This window comes from Carettochelys insculpta, chromosome 7 (assembly GCF_033958435.1).
Source record: "Carettochelys insculpta isolate YL-2023 chromosome 7, ASM3395843v1, whole genome shotgun sequence".
NCBI lineage: Eukaryota > Metazoa > Chordata > Testudines > Carettochelyidae > Carettochelys > Carettochelys insculpta.
The window spans coordinates 45,365,720-45,381,505 of NC_134143.1; the positions used below are offsets into that span (position 1 = coordinate 45,365,720).

Sequence of the window (15,786 nt, forward strand, 5' to 3'; positions counted from 1 at the left end):
GTTTGAATAACAATTTAGCAAATGCCACTTACATTTTTCAAACTTTTATTGTTTGGACTTTCACAGAAAATGAAGTAAAAAAGGACCCTAAAATTCAAAAGGAGTCAAAACAAAAAACGGATCAGAAAAAGAACATCAAAATGGTAAATCACAACAAATTCATGCTGCTTTACATAAAAATGTAACAAGATGTTCATCACTATGATAAATCCATAATCTCAAGCTATTTTAAAAACAGATGGAGAGTAGCTGTATTTAAAATTTTTTATTTTCTTGGACTTTTCCTCAGAAACAAGTTTAGAGAGGCAATAGTGTAATTTGTTTTTCTTGTTAGAACCTTTGTCACATGCACTGATAGTGCGAGATAGAGTAAAAACCACAACATTTGTTTATAAGGATTGTTTTATTATCCTTTCTCCAATTACTGCTGAGCTGATTGTTGTTCTTTGAGTGCTTGTCCCAATGTATATTCCACACCTGAGTATGCATGTGTTCCATGTGCCTGAGTCCAGAAATTCAAGCATGCAGTGTCCATTGGCCCACATGTGTGCAGTAGATCTCCTTATGCTCCCAACATAGGGCATAAGAGGCAGCATGAACCAATACCTCATCCGTTCAATCTTACTGCCACAAGGCCTGAGTTAGAATGCTTGTGTCTACCGAATTCTGCAGCTTTTTCTCTTGTTAAAGCCCGTAAATAAATACTTAATAGTTTCTATATTTCACCACTTTTGTATTCATCTAGAATTTTATAGTATAGTTATTATAGCTTGTTTTTCCCCAGTGAGGCCAACAGACTTGCTGGGCCCCTGGGCATGGCAGGGAGAGGACCTAGCTCTGCACCCCGCAGAAGGTGTGAGGCCTTGGGCAGAAGGGATGTGGTTGAGATTAGCTTCCCCAAGGCAACATCAACACTGCCTAGAGTGTGTTGCATGAGGTTCCAAAGGTGATTGAAAGGGACCAGGCTCCAGAAGAAGCAGTAGTGCCTGGGAGCCCTGGGCTCCTCTGAGTCGCCAGGCCGCAGGGCAGTTGCCCCTGTTGCCCTACCCATCAGCAGGTCTGTCTTTTCCTGCACTAGGAACTCCATCCTCATAGCCTGGCACTATGCCCAGAGTCCTGTGATTCAAGAATTGTGTCTCCTGCCCTTGTTCCTTTTCCATGATTGACATTGACCGATGCTACCTCTGCTGCTTGAGTGAGATGCTTATCTCTGCAAAGTTCAGACATTATGAGCTTAGGCCTCTGCTCTAGATATAGCAGCAGGAGTTGCAGTACTGCAAGCATATTTGGTTCCAGCTTCTTCTCATTCCCCCCCAGTCTTAGTGCTGCTTGTCAGTCCACTCACATATGTCAGAAATTGAAGTTACTTACCTGTAACTGGAAGTTTTTTGAGATTTGTGATCCCCGTCTGTATTATACAAATCTTGCCCTTCCTCTGCTTCAAATCCTATTGAATTTACAGTCAGAAGAGGATACTGGACAGGTGTTGGGCCACACTACCTCTTATTCCATTAGTTGGGCATGGAGAGACCTGCTGCACGCTTGCAGACCAATGGACATAGATGCTTAGAATTTCTTAAATCAAGTTCATGGTGCACCTGCATACCCACACAGGAATTACAGATACTACCCAACAAAATATGCTTATGATTTTGGGGTTTTGGTCTTAGCTCCCAGACTTCAGCAAGCTTTTAGCGTAGCACATTTTGTCAGACACAATGTTGTGCATATTGATATAACTGTTGAATTTTTTGCATGGCAAAAAATAATCTTTGTTGTTTAATTGTAGGTACCCATTAATCGTGTTCTACCTCCTAACTGTCTGTCTGTTGATACACACAATTTGAAATGTATCCTTTCAAAAAGAACTAACTACTAACTAAAATGTATCAGTTAAGATGATGAATTTCATTTTTTACACCTCCTTAGCTATAGGTCAGATGTTGTGGACCCATATAATGAAGCAAAAGAAGCAGGTAATATATTTAGAAAATTATTTTCTCCACAAAGTAAAGGTTTTGTGGATCTGGAACATTTTTTGTAGTAAGTGATGAATTTAAGAAGTGAGGTAGTTGATACAAGAGTTCATCCTTATAATGTTGCTTAATTGCCAGCAAGTTTTAATAATTTTTCTGATGATTCTTTTTATAAAAATAAAAGCCTATTTCAGGTTTCACAAAATGTACACCTCTGAAACAAGAATATATATTTGCCATTTTTGGATTAAAATCATCAGTTTGAGGCCCTCAGCACTACTTAAGCAAGCATTGGAGTTTCATGGAGAGCTGTATGATGTTTCTGTGTATTGCAGAAGATCTCTCCATGCAGGTGCTGCATAGGCTAAAACAGGCTGAGACTCTTGAGCTACAAGAGACTCTTTAATGTATATCCTGAAGCTCTTTGTGGTTTAATTATTAACTAATTAGGATGCTTTTACTGTGCTATAAGCCAGTTGTGGAATACTTAATCAGGCATTTTGCTGTGAGAATTTTATGTATAGTGAATTCACACTGCTGTGGTTCTTTGGGGTAATATTGATTACTAATTTGGCTCTTGAATTACTGAAGTCTGAGTATCACTGGGCTGGTGCAAAGAATAAAAGTGGGTGCAGGGTAGAGGAGACATAGAGGGGCATACATTGGTAGCTAGTCATATTTTGATAGCATGCAACTGATACAGTGGAGCTGTAGCTGCCACTTCTGTTCATAAGCTGCAATGGAGATTTATGCTGCAACTCCACGTCCTGGCGTAAGCTTGTGAGAAAAAATTTCAGCTTCCAAACCAACTGCCCCTTGGAATTTTACTTGATCTCTCTGATGTCATGTTGGTGCTGAGAATTTCACCTCAGATGAATAAGATGAACATTTTTCTTTTTTTAAAGACTCAATGTAAATCTGAAATTCATACATTATTTAGTATGTAACTCTTTTCTTTCCTTAACAGTCAGTGTTAATAGTAACACATTTTCTAAGTCCGTGTCTACACTAGCCAAAAACTTCGAAATGGCCATTTCAAAGTTTACTAATGATGCGCTGAAATACATATTCAGCGCCTCATTAGCATGCGGGTGGCCGTGGCACTTTGAAATTGATGCGGCTCGCCGCCGCACGGCTCAACCAGACGGGGCTCCTTTTCGAAAGGACCCCACCTACTTCGAAGTCCCCTTATTCCTATGAGCAGGTGGGAATAAGGGGACTTCAAAGTAGGCGGGGTCCTTTCGAAAAGGAATCCTGTCTGGACGAGCCGCACAGCGGTGAGCCGCATCAATTTCGAAGTGCCGTGGCCGCCCGCATGCTAATGAGGCGCTGAATATGTATTTCAGCGCTTCATTAGTAAACTTTGAAATGGCCATTTGCATGGCCATTTCGAAGTTTTTGGCTAGTGTAGACATAGCCTAAGTGTATAGAAAAGTAGCATTTCATAAATATCAAATTGTTATGTACAAGTGACAGGAAATACTGAATCAGCACATTTCTGCATATTAGTATTTATTCTGCTTTCTTTGAAATGTATCATAATTAAAAAATTCTTGGATCCTGCATATCAGTTCAGATTACTCAGAATGTTTGGTATAGTAATATAACTCTAGCACTTAAATCCAACCTGGAGATTTGACACTTAAAACCTGTGTTAAGAATTAGAAGGAAAAAAACCATCAAATTTGTTCGATTTCAGAGTTACATAAATGCTAGGAGCGAGATTTAGTCCCAAATCCCACTTATCTTCCAAATGACCTTCTAGAAATATGATACCAGTTTGCTGTACATATAGAAATTTCCTGTTTATGATTTGGAATTAATCATTTAAAATTGAAAATAAATAATAACTAGAAATATTTTCTAGCCAAGTTTGAAAACAAGGTTCTTGTACACTCTCTTAATGAATAAAAGCCAGTATGCTACAGTTCTGTATATATTTTATCACCTTTAACATGAATTATATTTAGCCATTTGCAAGACAAAGATTATAAATAAAACTTTTTGTAGTGGTTAAAGACTTGAAGTGGCATTTTATCTTGCGATTCTATGTAAGAGGTCAAAAGTACAATGATAATCATGAGCATCAATGTAAGGTCATTTAAAAATGCCACTTTTTTCTTGTGGAGTGCATTTACAAGGCTGCATATATCAATTATTGTGTTTGAACAATGTGACACAATATTTTCATAGCTGTCAAGATCTCTTATTTTGCCACTGAAGACAATAACTTTAAAATTTTATTCAAATTAATTACCAAAAGCTAACTTACTCAGCATGTTGAAAATACACTTAGATTTTGAATTTGAACCAAATAAAGATTATAAAAATTAATCTTTAACAAAGGGGAAATATTGTTCCAGCCATAGCATATAATAAATGTTATGCTTTGGGCCATGCTGCACTACATATTTTTTCTCGGATAGCAGAGCAGAAATAACTGATTCTGAAGGTTTGGAGAAGCTGAACATATGTAGAAATAATAGATAGATGCACATAGAAAATATAGTCAAGATGAAAAAGCCTAATTGAACTGTAACTGAAGGGTTGTTTGCTTTTGAGTTTAGTCTTGTGAAATGTGTTAAACTGATAGCTCTGGAAATTGAATTTCATCATGTATATAGGTTCTGTGACGTTCCCATCAGTACAGTATCTTGGCCTTTAAAACAGGAACAGTACAAGCAGTGCAACGTTATATTAAATATTGACACAAGCAAACTATCTTTAGAGCTCATTTTTCTACCTATTCTATCCTTGACCTCTTTCCTAGGTTATCTTTTCATCCCTTTCAGTCATAAAGCCTATGTCTACACTTGCCCCCTTCTTTGAAAGGGGCATGGTAATCAGACTGATGTCAGATTACTAATGAAGTGCTGCGATGAATATGCAGCACTTCATTAGGCCAATTCTCCCCTGCAGCAACTTCAAAGTGTCAAAATTTTGGGAAGTAAAAGCACTTCGAAGTAGCATGGGAACGTCGAAGTGCCTGTGGCTACAAGGTTTGCCAGCAGTTCGAAGTTTGACACTTTAGAGTTGCCATTGGGGAGAAATGGCCTAATGAAGTGCTGCATATTCATCACAGCACTTCATTAGTAATCTCCCCTCAGCCTGATTACCATGCCCCGTTTGAAGAAGGGGGCAAGTAAATGTAGCCAAAATGTCTCATCGCACTTGGCACTTGTTGACACTGTTAGCTTCAGTCCAGATTAAGACATATTGAGAGGGAATGGAGACTAGATTTTTCTCATGCAAAACTTTAGACTGAATGATGCTGGAAATTTAAAAAAAATTATTTCCATCCTCTGTACATTAAAAATTTAGACTTCATTAAGTACTCTATATTATGTTAAGTAATGGAATTCTTATATTACAGAAGCTGTAAGTCCTTCCCAAAAAATAAAGGAAATTCTAGAAAAATACCGTGACCAATTTACCTCACGGTGGGAAGGCATTATTGGTAACATGCATGTTCCAAGGTTAGTAATGGTTTTTCTGTATTTCTGTCTTCTTAAATAAGGGATATATCCCAGAGCCCCAGTCATGACTTGGAACCCACTCTGCTAGTGGCTGTGCAAACACATAGGAAGACATCACTTCTTCCTTAAACATATCTATAGATTTATAGATGGAAGAATTTAAAGAGACAATGTAAAAGTCAAACTTGTAATAGGCTTTGCCATATCAGTCACATGCAAAGCTATAATATGTAGGGGTATTCTCTTGATACCAAAATGACACTGTCCTTCTGGATCATAATAAAATTGCCGTAAATGGAACTTCAGAAAAAGCTTAGTAATGGAAAGCTGGAAAATACCTATACAATGAGTTTGAGAGAAAGACATAAATCATATATAAAGAGAAATTTATAACATTGACACTAGCAATACCACTCTGACAAAATAATAGGAGGTTAAAAATTCAGGTAACTGTGATCACCTCCTATTCATTTTACAACTACTCTCATCTTCCCTGAGTTTATAAATCAACAAATTTGGAACAAAATATTTGAACACAACAGCTTTTTCACATGCATTGTGGGTTTGCAATATTGCAGCACCGACTTTAAAAATTAAATAAGATTCATCCTGTAGTTTACAGTTTCCAGAAGACGTGGAAATAATATTGTTACTTAACTTCATTTACAATTACTTCAATTTTAGGTTCATCTCTTTCCACATTCCAATTTCTTAGCTCCGTAATCAATGTATTTCTTGAACATTCTCTTGAACTGTAAAATAAATACCTTATCCCAAAGAAATGGGGATTGCATAGTATATATTGGCTTGTTCCTCTGTAGAAAAGTCCCTTAAATCTCAAAAGCACAGGCCATGTCTTCTGTAGGGTGGGATGTTGTGCTGCTACTGTAAAGTACACAATTTGGTGAAGTAAATTATTGTGTATCAGTTCACAAACACTGCTGTTCGATTTCTGTACCATAACTTCTGTTGCCTTTTTCTTTTTACTTTTCAAACAATTGTTTGTTGAGTAATTAATATTAAACATTTTGTGTAGATGTATCCTGAAAAAATATTACTGTAAAACAGCCTTGTCTAAATAGCTTGTCTTTCTTTACAGTCAAGCTGAGTGGGAGCAGCTACTGAATAACTGCAGTGCATTTCTGTTCTATGGAATGGAAAGATTCTTGTCTCATATTTTACTTAACAAATTCGTTGCTATGAACATTCCAGGTGAGATAAGGAAGTTGAGAAAACTATATATAGTGTTCTCTTCCCTTGCAAATCATCACAAAATTCTATTCCATATCAAATAATTATGAGATTATTAGGGTTATGCAAGGGGATATACCAAATCAAGGAATACCCACTTTAAAACAGAGTTAAGGGACCATGCTCTTCATTGAAGAAGTTCTGCATTCAGGACATAGAACAAATAGCAATTCAAATTCCTATTGTTTGCTGTCTATTAAATAGTGTTAGATTTTAAGCAGTGAGAGTCTAACTACTACATGATATGTTTAGAGCAGGGCATCAAAAATTAAAGGTCATTTTTGAAACTATAGGCCTAAGGGATATACTTCTGGTAGCCTTGTTTTATAGACCCCTGAATAAGCACGGGAATGCCTTTTGTGTTTCAAGGTTGCTGATGGTTCCTGAATGCTGAATCAAATTTCAAGTAGAAGGAAAAGTGTAGTCCCTCTATTTTAGCAACAAGAAATTCTAAATATGTTGACAGAAACACCACTAGATCAGGAAATATGTGAGACAGATGCTGTGTAATGTCCAGTGCTTCTCCATGGACATAGACTGTAATGCAGAGAAAACACAGAGGATAGTGCTATAATAGCTAATATTTTCTCAGAAAGCTTTGATAGGTTTGTTATTTACTCAGATATGTTTTTTACCCATGTGGAGATGGCTTTCACCCTCACTGGAAAAGAAGTCTGTGTCCTGCATCTGTTAAATTTCTCCAAGTCTGTTGAAAAAGCAAAGTTTTCTATTTTCAGAAGCACCCAAGTGTCTTAGAAGCCTAAGTCCCATTTTCAAAAGTCACTTAAACATCTAGGTTACTAAGTGCTGAGGTCATGTTTTTAGGCTACCACATCTATTACTTTAAGACATAGTGGCCGTGTCTACACGTGCCCCAAACTTCGAAATGGCCATGCAAATGGCCATTTCGAAGTTTACTAATGAAGCGCTGAAATGCATATTCAGCGCTTCATTAGCATGCGGGCGGCAGCCGCGCTTCGAAATTGACGCTCCTTGCCGCCGCGCGGCGCGTCCAGACGGGGCTTCTTTTCGAGAGGACTCCACCTACTTCAAAGTCCCCTTCGAGCTCATGGGAATAAGGGGACTTCGAAGTAGGCGGCGTCCTTTCGAAAAGGAGCCCCGTCTGGACGCGCCACACAGCGGCAAGGAGCGTCAATTTCGAAGCGCAGCTGCCGCCCGCATGCTAATGAAGCGCTGAATATGCGTTTCAGCGCTTCATTAGTAAACTTCGAAATGGCCATTTGCATGGCCATTTCGAAGTTTGGGGCTCGTGTAGCAGTAGCCTGTGACAGATATAGTTATTCCTGAAAGAGGCTACACAGTATCCAATTTATGGGGAATTAATCCTGATGGATCCATGAAGGGCCTGGGATATTTGAGGACTTGGGGACAGTTTTTCAAAGTATTTAGGCATCTAAAGGGACAGGCACCCCCGCATCCTAGCCCTGGCTCCTGTTCAACCGCTGCCCCTACCTTGTCGGTAGGGACAGCATGGAACTCCTTAAAGATGATGATTGTGGGTGTTTACCTCACTGTGCCATGCAGGGAGCCATTCTGGGCAGCAAATACTGGGCAGGAAAGTGGAGGAGCCCACTAGCTGCACACACTGGCAGCAGAGAGGGATGCAGGGCAGGCACTGAGCAGGCTGGCCCTTAATTCACAAACCCCAGCCTTGAGGCCGCTTCTCCGCACTCCTGCCTTATATCCATTACCCAGAGCTACTCAGCTGTGAGTTATGCCAGTTATTTGAGTGTTCCAGTTACTCAAATACCAGATAAAAAAGAGATTAGCGTAATTTACTTTCAGACAGACAAATGAAGCAGAGATATCTGTCATTTTTCTGTAAGAATGTATGAGGTCCTTCTGGATTAAAAATCCGTATCTTGCAACATTTACTGGAGTAGTGTTTATGCGTGAAAGTAAATCCTACTGAAAGAAGTTCTACCAAACTTGAAAGGGTTGTAAAAATGAGTCATGTAAGTTTATTACTTATTTTTGTTTACTATTTGTATTACCGTAACACCTAGGAGCCTTACTCATGAACTACAATACAGTTATGCTAGGTGCTATACAAACACAGGAAAAAAAAGAGATTGAGTAGTAGTTGAAAGTGATTATTCAAATTCTTCTTTTTAACATATAGCTGAATGTGCAGTTATGGAAGAGGAAAAAATAAATATTTATATTTAAATCTGTTTTTCAATACTTTCACACACAGTTGTGAGAAGTAAAGGTGAGGCAGGTGCAGCAGCACCCCCAGGTTTTGGGAGGTTCAGGCAAGCAACCCTGCCACCAATGGTCCTAGCCATTGGTCCCATGCCTCCTGGAATCCCAGGTTCCCAGTTGCCAGCCTGCTGTTTCCCAGTATCTCTGCTGCCAACCCTGGGTCCTGCTCAACCGCTGTCCCTGCGCACTGGGGCTACACTGATGGCCCCAGAGTTTTAATTTGCTGCCTGCCCTGGAGTGCTCTGCTGCCAGCATCAGGATACTGTCCAGCTGCCAGCCCTACATATAGGGGTCCTAGCCACCGACCCGAGGTGCTGCCAGCCCCAGAGTTCTGGTCCTGACTGCCAGCCCCAGCATTAGGGGGTGGAGAGGGTTGTGGACTTAATAAAAGGGGGTGCAACTCAGCACTCTCACTCCCAAAGCTGTTCCAGAACCACTGCTTTCACAGGAGTGGTAACATCAGAAAGGTACATGTTTTCTATGTTCATTATATAAATGGTGTTAAAACAACTAAACTTTACTTTTCCAGAATGCCAGGTGATGATACTTTTAGATCTGGTGCAGTCAAACCGGAGTTTCCAACAACTGGCAAAGCTTGATACGCTCAAAAGGTAGAATAAATTTTATTTTACCCTGCAGATAGTCAGAGAGCTTCAAGTGTTGTCTTTAAAAGCAAATGTAAACTTGTCTCCTCTGCTTCAGCAAGTGCAGTGGATTCAGATCTGAATCTGGAATGGGGAGTTTAGCTGCTTTCCTCCACAAACCCACAGAAGTCTTCTTCACAGATGCTTCATTGTATCAGAGTTCCACAGATGAAGAAGGGACAAAGGCTGAAAAAAGACTGAGTCATGGGGCAGAAACCTTTCCCCACTGTCTTCTGAAGTCAAATTTTTTAAACCAATATAGTTAAATAGATACAGCCTTTGTAGTATAGAAAGGCATTTTAGACTTTCTCTGAAGGCTTGACACTGAGACCTTACTGTGTCTTTTTCTTGAAGTGAATTTGTTTTGGGATGCTAATTAACTTTCTTCCAGATGTTTATTATTGATTAAAGGTATTAACCTTGAAGACAGCTCAGTATCTGTCTTGCATCTACATTTACAGAGACAGAGCTCACACAGTTATTTTATATATCTAATATAAATTCTTGAGAGTAAAATATTTCTACTTCTCTGACTTCAGGTGGTAAATTTCCCACTAATAGGAAATAAATAGAAAACCATACCTGAAAATATAAAAGGTCATCAAATAGTATCACCACTTTCACTGCAAGTATCTGTACAGCTTGCAAATTAAAATGTGCCGGATGTAAGATATCTAATACATAAATACACATGCACACAAAATAACTCCAAATATTTAAATCCAATAACTAAGCCTGAACCCTCCTTTGCATAAAAACAATAAGCATGGTTCCTTTATTTCTCAGGTTTTTTTCCCCAAACACAGTCATTCCCTAATTTCAGTCAAAAGACAAGTCCTTAATGTAGGTTTTCCAATTGTGTACATTTGCAGTCTAATCCTAATAGTTTAATGTATTTAGCAGCCTGTAAATTTACTGTAATCCTGCATCTCTTGGTTGGCTGATTTGTGGCTCTGACTGTGACAGTTTCCTGAAAGTTTAAAATGACATCAATTAAAGGCTAAATCACATAACTTCATGTTCCCCAAAGAAATAAATAGCATCCTCCAAATAATTGTAGAAAATATTAATTGTTGTTTTATAACATGAAATGCAAACTGACAAAAAGCTAAATTCCATTTTTAGATTACTAAAATTCCAATACTGTAGAATAAAGTAGAATTTAACTTAGTTGTTTATATAGAATCCCATAATAAATACAAAATAGTACAACAAACTTTCAATGAGAATTAAAGATTTATGACAAAAATACAACATACCATTTACTGATAAGTTTTGTATTATGAACTTTAAATAAATGTCATTTTCCCCATGTTCAAAAGCACAAGACACACCATAATGTTTCAGGAAATTTTGTATTTATCAGTGTTATGTATTATATATATGGTTCTATTGTCTAATACTGTTAACTTTCTTTAGTCGTCTACATATGTCTATAGAAAAACCAACAGAGACAGCAATCCTTCTGAGCCTTACTGGTGTTCGTTCCATTATGGCCAACCAGTGGCATACAACCCTAAAAGAGAATGCAAAAAGGCTGGAAATCTTGTCTGAAAGTAAGTACTTGTGGCAAATCTTCCCTTAATACATTAGTCCTTAAAATTTCTTATGCTTTATTTAGAATAGTACCGTGCTATGTGCTATCATCTTTGTAGACTGAGGGCTACGTGAGAGGCTGTGAATACCTACATGCTAATGAGTAGCTGGATTGGCTGGCTGTGAGCTTTCTGATTCCCTCACTCTAAATACCCTGTTCAGAGCTGGCTGGAGCTGCTAGACACAGTTTTCATGTTTTGAGAAAATGTTCTGTGATGGAGAGCACTAACCTTATCTTCTTGATTTAAGAATGTACAGTGAATGTGAGTGAAGGATAAGCTGCTGGTTGTAAATTAAGAGAAATACCTTTATAGTTAGAGCAGGATCTTGACTCCTGAAAGCTACAGAGGAACCTGTAGGTACAACAAGGGCACAGAAAGAGAATGTGCCAGAAAGTTACTATCACAGTTACAGAATTATAACTAACTCCTAGCAATCTTTATCATTGTTCAGTTTTTAAAAGGTGAAGTACCATTATAAAAAAACTTCTATAGTTTGTCTACTAATTGTTTTCAAAAATCTCATTAACATTTCACAAAAATGATAAAAGATCTTTGTAGATTTGTTACAAGGTGGAAAAACAACTGGGCAGACCATTCGTATCCTTCAAAAATACAACTTTGGAGGAGGGGAAGAATCACCAAGTAGAGGTAAGAAATAGACACCTTTGAATCATACGCAGAAAATGGCCTCTGATATTAACAAATCTGGTGTCTAATCCCTATTATAATTCTTTGTAAAAATGCAACAAAGGAAAAATGAAGCTGCTTGAAGTGGCTCCTGAATTTAGTAGCCCGTCTTCCTCAGCTGATTTTTACAGCATAGCTAAAGCTAATATTACAAAATGTTTTAAACAAAGGAATAATGTTTTGAATATTGTTTGAATATTGTATTCAGTAGAATATTGTTTTGAAAATCATAAAAGTTTAAAAGGCCTTCACTAACTGTCTCAAGTAGATAAGCATATATAATTGCAACTATTTTTAAAGCATTTTCCAGTTGATACATACATACATACATAGTTCATGGATGAAGTTGGGGTAAGAGAAGAGCTTCAAAAGTCAGACTTTGCAGAAAGACTCAAACACAAGATAGGCAAGATGAACAAATATCTTAGGGTTTGTCTGCACTTGCCCCTAGCTTCAAAGGGGGCATGGTAATCAGGGTGACAGCAGATGACTAATGAAGTGCTGCGGTGATTACGCACCACTTCATTAGGCTAATTCTCCCCCACAGCAATATTGAAGTGTCAAACTTCAAAGTGCCAGCATGCGTGTAGCCAGAGGTACTTTGAAGTGCCCATGCTATTTCCAAGTGCCTTTACTCCCCCAAAATTTTGAGGAGTAAAGGCACTTTGAAGTAGCACAGACATTTTGAAGTGCCCATGGCTACATGCATGCTGGCACTTCAAAGTTGCCACAGAGGAGAATTATTCTAATAAAGTGCTGCGTATTCACCACAGCACTTGATTAGTAATCTCCCATTGCCCTGATTAACATGCCCCCTTCAAAGTTGGGGGTAAGTGTAGACCCAGTCTTAGGGTCTAATATGTACCAAATCATGAAGTATTTCATTGCCATATTGCCATACTATACATTAGGAGCGTGTTAATTCAAGGTTTGTTATGACAAATCTTAATTTTGCTTTTTTGGACTATCGAGGACCAGATGTTGATTTTCCTTCATAATCTGGCTCCTGATAAATTGCTCTATTATTCTAGTTCTATGTTGATCAAAATCCAGTCTCTTTAATCAAATGGTGTATATTTTATGTAGTTTATTACTCAGTGGCCTAAATTTCAGAGGTGCTGAGCACCTGCAATTGCCACAGACTGTAGTCGGAGATGCTGGTGCCAGAAGCCTCTGAAAATCAAGCTTTACTTAGTGCGTACGTGGTAGAGAATGGATGTTTGGAAAGTTTCTACAGTTCAGTGCAGTACTCTTCAAGTTTAGTTTCTATAGAAAACTTAATTAATATTTACATTTTATGAGAACTTTTTCACTTGGTTCCAATAACTTATGAATTTGACATATACAATACATATTTGTCATAAAGTAAACTGAACTATCTCTGCAAGAAGTAAACCTACTATTATGTAAAATTGCATTCATAAAAATGCAAATTCTCATTTGGAAGTAATGAATGTGACTCAATCTTTATAAAGTTCTCTGCGATTTCCAATTTGTATTCATCAACAATGTCCTGTTTGCAGACGTACCGCTTTGCGTGTGTTGTCATATATAAACTAGAGTCAGAGCAGATGAGTATGTAGGTTACACCTTCCTGGAAAATATAACATCGTTGATGATTAAGGTGGTGATACTCTTCCCACTGAGGCTCCAGTCCTTCAGACAATTACTCATGTGTTTATCATTAATGATTAAACACATTATGTTCAGTGGAACTACACACACATTTAAAATTAAACATTTACACCAATGTTAGCAGGCCAAGGGCCTTAGTACTGAATTAATGTTATATTGTGCTTAAAGAGGGTGTTTGGTACCGTAGACCCCAACTTACGCAGGGGTTGCGTTCTCGCAAGCCCCATGTAAGTCAAATTTCCCTCGCAATGCGGGGGGAGCCAAGAAACTGACAAGGGCACCAGCCCTTGTCAGTTTCCTGGCTCCAGGGAGTGGAGGGGAGCCAGGGACTAGGCAGCAGCCTGGATCCAGGCTCCCCTCCACTGGCAGGAGCCGAGAAACTGACCAGCACATTGCTGGTCAGTTTCCTGGCGTGGCTTCTCTCCAGCTTCTCCCAGCTGGGGGAAGCCAGGGAGAAGCTGCGGAGGCACGGCTCTCTATCTGCCTGGCTTCCCCCGGCTGGGAGGAGTCACGCCAGACAGACAGCTGTAGCAGCGCAGCTTCTCCCAGCTGGACGAAGCTGGGGAGAAGCCACAGCAGCGCAGCTGTCATCCTCCCTGGCTTCCCCTACCTGGGGAGCCAAGTGGACAGACAACCACAAAGCAGTTTCTAGTTGCACTTAAGTTGCATTAATGCAAGTTAAGCGAAGCTCAAAGTCATGCAGTTTGTAGGTTTACTGTGTAAGTGCTGTCTAATAGAGGGAAAATAAAGCTAAGGCTTGACAACACGTGCTGACATTCAGCATCAATTTTTGCAAAAGTTAACCGTACCAAGACCAATAATATGACCATACTCTAATTTGGGTAATTGCATTTTGCCTGTATAAAATTCCCTTTTTGGTAGTTTTAACACAATCGGCCAAAATCCTCATTGACATAGTGTGAGTACTTCTAATCAAAATCTACCTGGTATAAAATTTAATTTGTATGAGTGGCAGGTAGTGCTAAGAGCATGACAAACATGAACTCATTAATTTTACATTTCACAACATGAGGTACATTACAGTGATGTAGCTACAGATCATGGTAAAATCTCTACAAACACAAAAATAAGTTCAGCCTGCTTGGTAGAAGGGCAGCCATTAGAAATTCATCTCTGTTCAGGATAATTTATAGAGGAATTTCTAACTCATAGCTTGGAGGGAGACACCCCTGCCAGTGGGGCAGTCCTTGACTTATCTGTCTGTTATTGCCAACATAACATCATAAATTGTATTCCATTTACAAAGTTGTGTAGAAGTTGCCAGGGCTAAGGCCTCTGGCTGCAAAGTAAAGTAAAATAAAATAACTCAGTCGCTCTTGGTGAAATGCGAACAAAATCCTCACTTCGCTGACTTATTGTAGTAATGATTTGGGGGAGTGAAAAGAGTAAAATCATAAGTATTGTCTGAGTTCTCTCTGTTTTGTCTCATGTGTGGCTATAGCCATTTCAATGTAAAACATGGGAACGCAAAAGATACTTGAATATTTAAGTAAGCTGAAGGCAAAAATGCAATATTGTAAAATATTCCCGTACATATAATTGTTAAATAACAAGTGAACAATTTTTTATATATTTTCTAGTGGAAGAGAATTCCAGGAATTCTTCTACTGATGAAGTTGAAAACCAAATCATTCCCCATCACTCAAACATTCCTGCAATTCAGTCGTCATCTTTCAATTGTATATTATATGGACTACCCAACATTATATTTATGTGAATGCTGATCAGGTTTCTTTATGTAAGGGACCCGAAGTACAGTTACGTGTATTGGCCTTGACTAAAAGCTGGCATTTAGCCCATCATCTTAAGTACTTTTTGTATAGACTAATAAGAATTGACTTTAAGAATATGCAAAGTGTGTTAGTTAATTTCTTGTTTTAGATTTATGTACTGATTTTATGAAAGGGTCATGAAAATATCGAAGGATTTCATCAGAGCTTTCTGTTGAAAATATCTGTTTCTCTGTTCCCTTCTGTTGTGGATTAAAATCTTTAAAAACAAATCTTAGATTTCTGTATATGATGACTCCATTATTTACCTTCTGCTTAAAAAAGAGCAAACATACTGGTTTTCATATTCCAAATTTGTGCCATGAGCTTCAAAAGAACTTTTTAATTGACTAAGCTTCATTTGAATAATTTATAATAGCATTGACAATCTTCTCAAATCTCTCCTATGGTTCACAAGTCTTCAGAAAAAAAAAAATTCCTGTGGCACCTTATAGACTAACAGATTTATTGGAGCATTAGCTTTCTTGGACAGATCCACTTCA

The 15,786-nt window shown here is 38.3% G+C and overlaps 1 protein-coding gene across 1 annotated transcript in view; it reads left to right on the top strand.

Annotated features, from left to right (window-relative positions):
• The window catches only part of CFAP46 (cilia and flagella associated protein 46), a 167,993-nt gene extending 152,486 nt beyond the window's left edge, over positions 1-15,507 (top strand). Inside the window, exons 52-60 of the mRNA XM_074999578.1 lie at positions 67-143; positions 1,790-1,850; positions 1,941-1,976; positions 5,350-5,452; positions 6,552-6,664; positions 9,459-9,540; positions 10,993-11,129; positions 11,730-11,819; positions 15,095-15,507. Of these exons, the coding sequence (XP_074855679.1) occupies positions 67-143; positions 1,790-1,850; positions 1,941-1,976; positions 5,350-5,452; positions 6,552-6,664; positions 9,459-9,540; positions 10,993-11,129; positions 11,730-11,819; positions 15,095-15,231 (836 nt within the window). The 3' untranslated portion in view covers positions 15,232-15,507. The remainder of the gene's footprint in view (positions 1-66; positions 144-1,789; positions 1,851-1,940; positions 1,977-5,349; positions 5,453-6,551; positions 6,665-9,458; positions 9,541-10,992; positions 11,130-11,729; positions 11,820-15,094) is intronic.
• Positions 15,508-15,786: the final 279 nt, after the last annotated feature.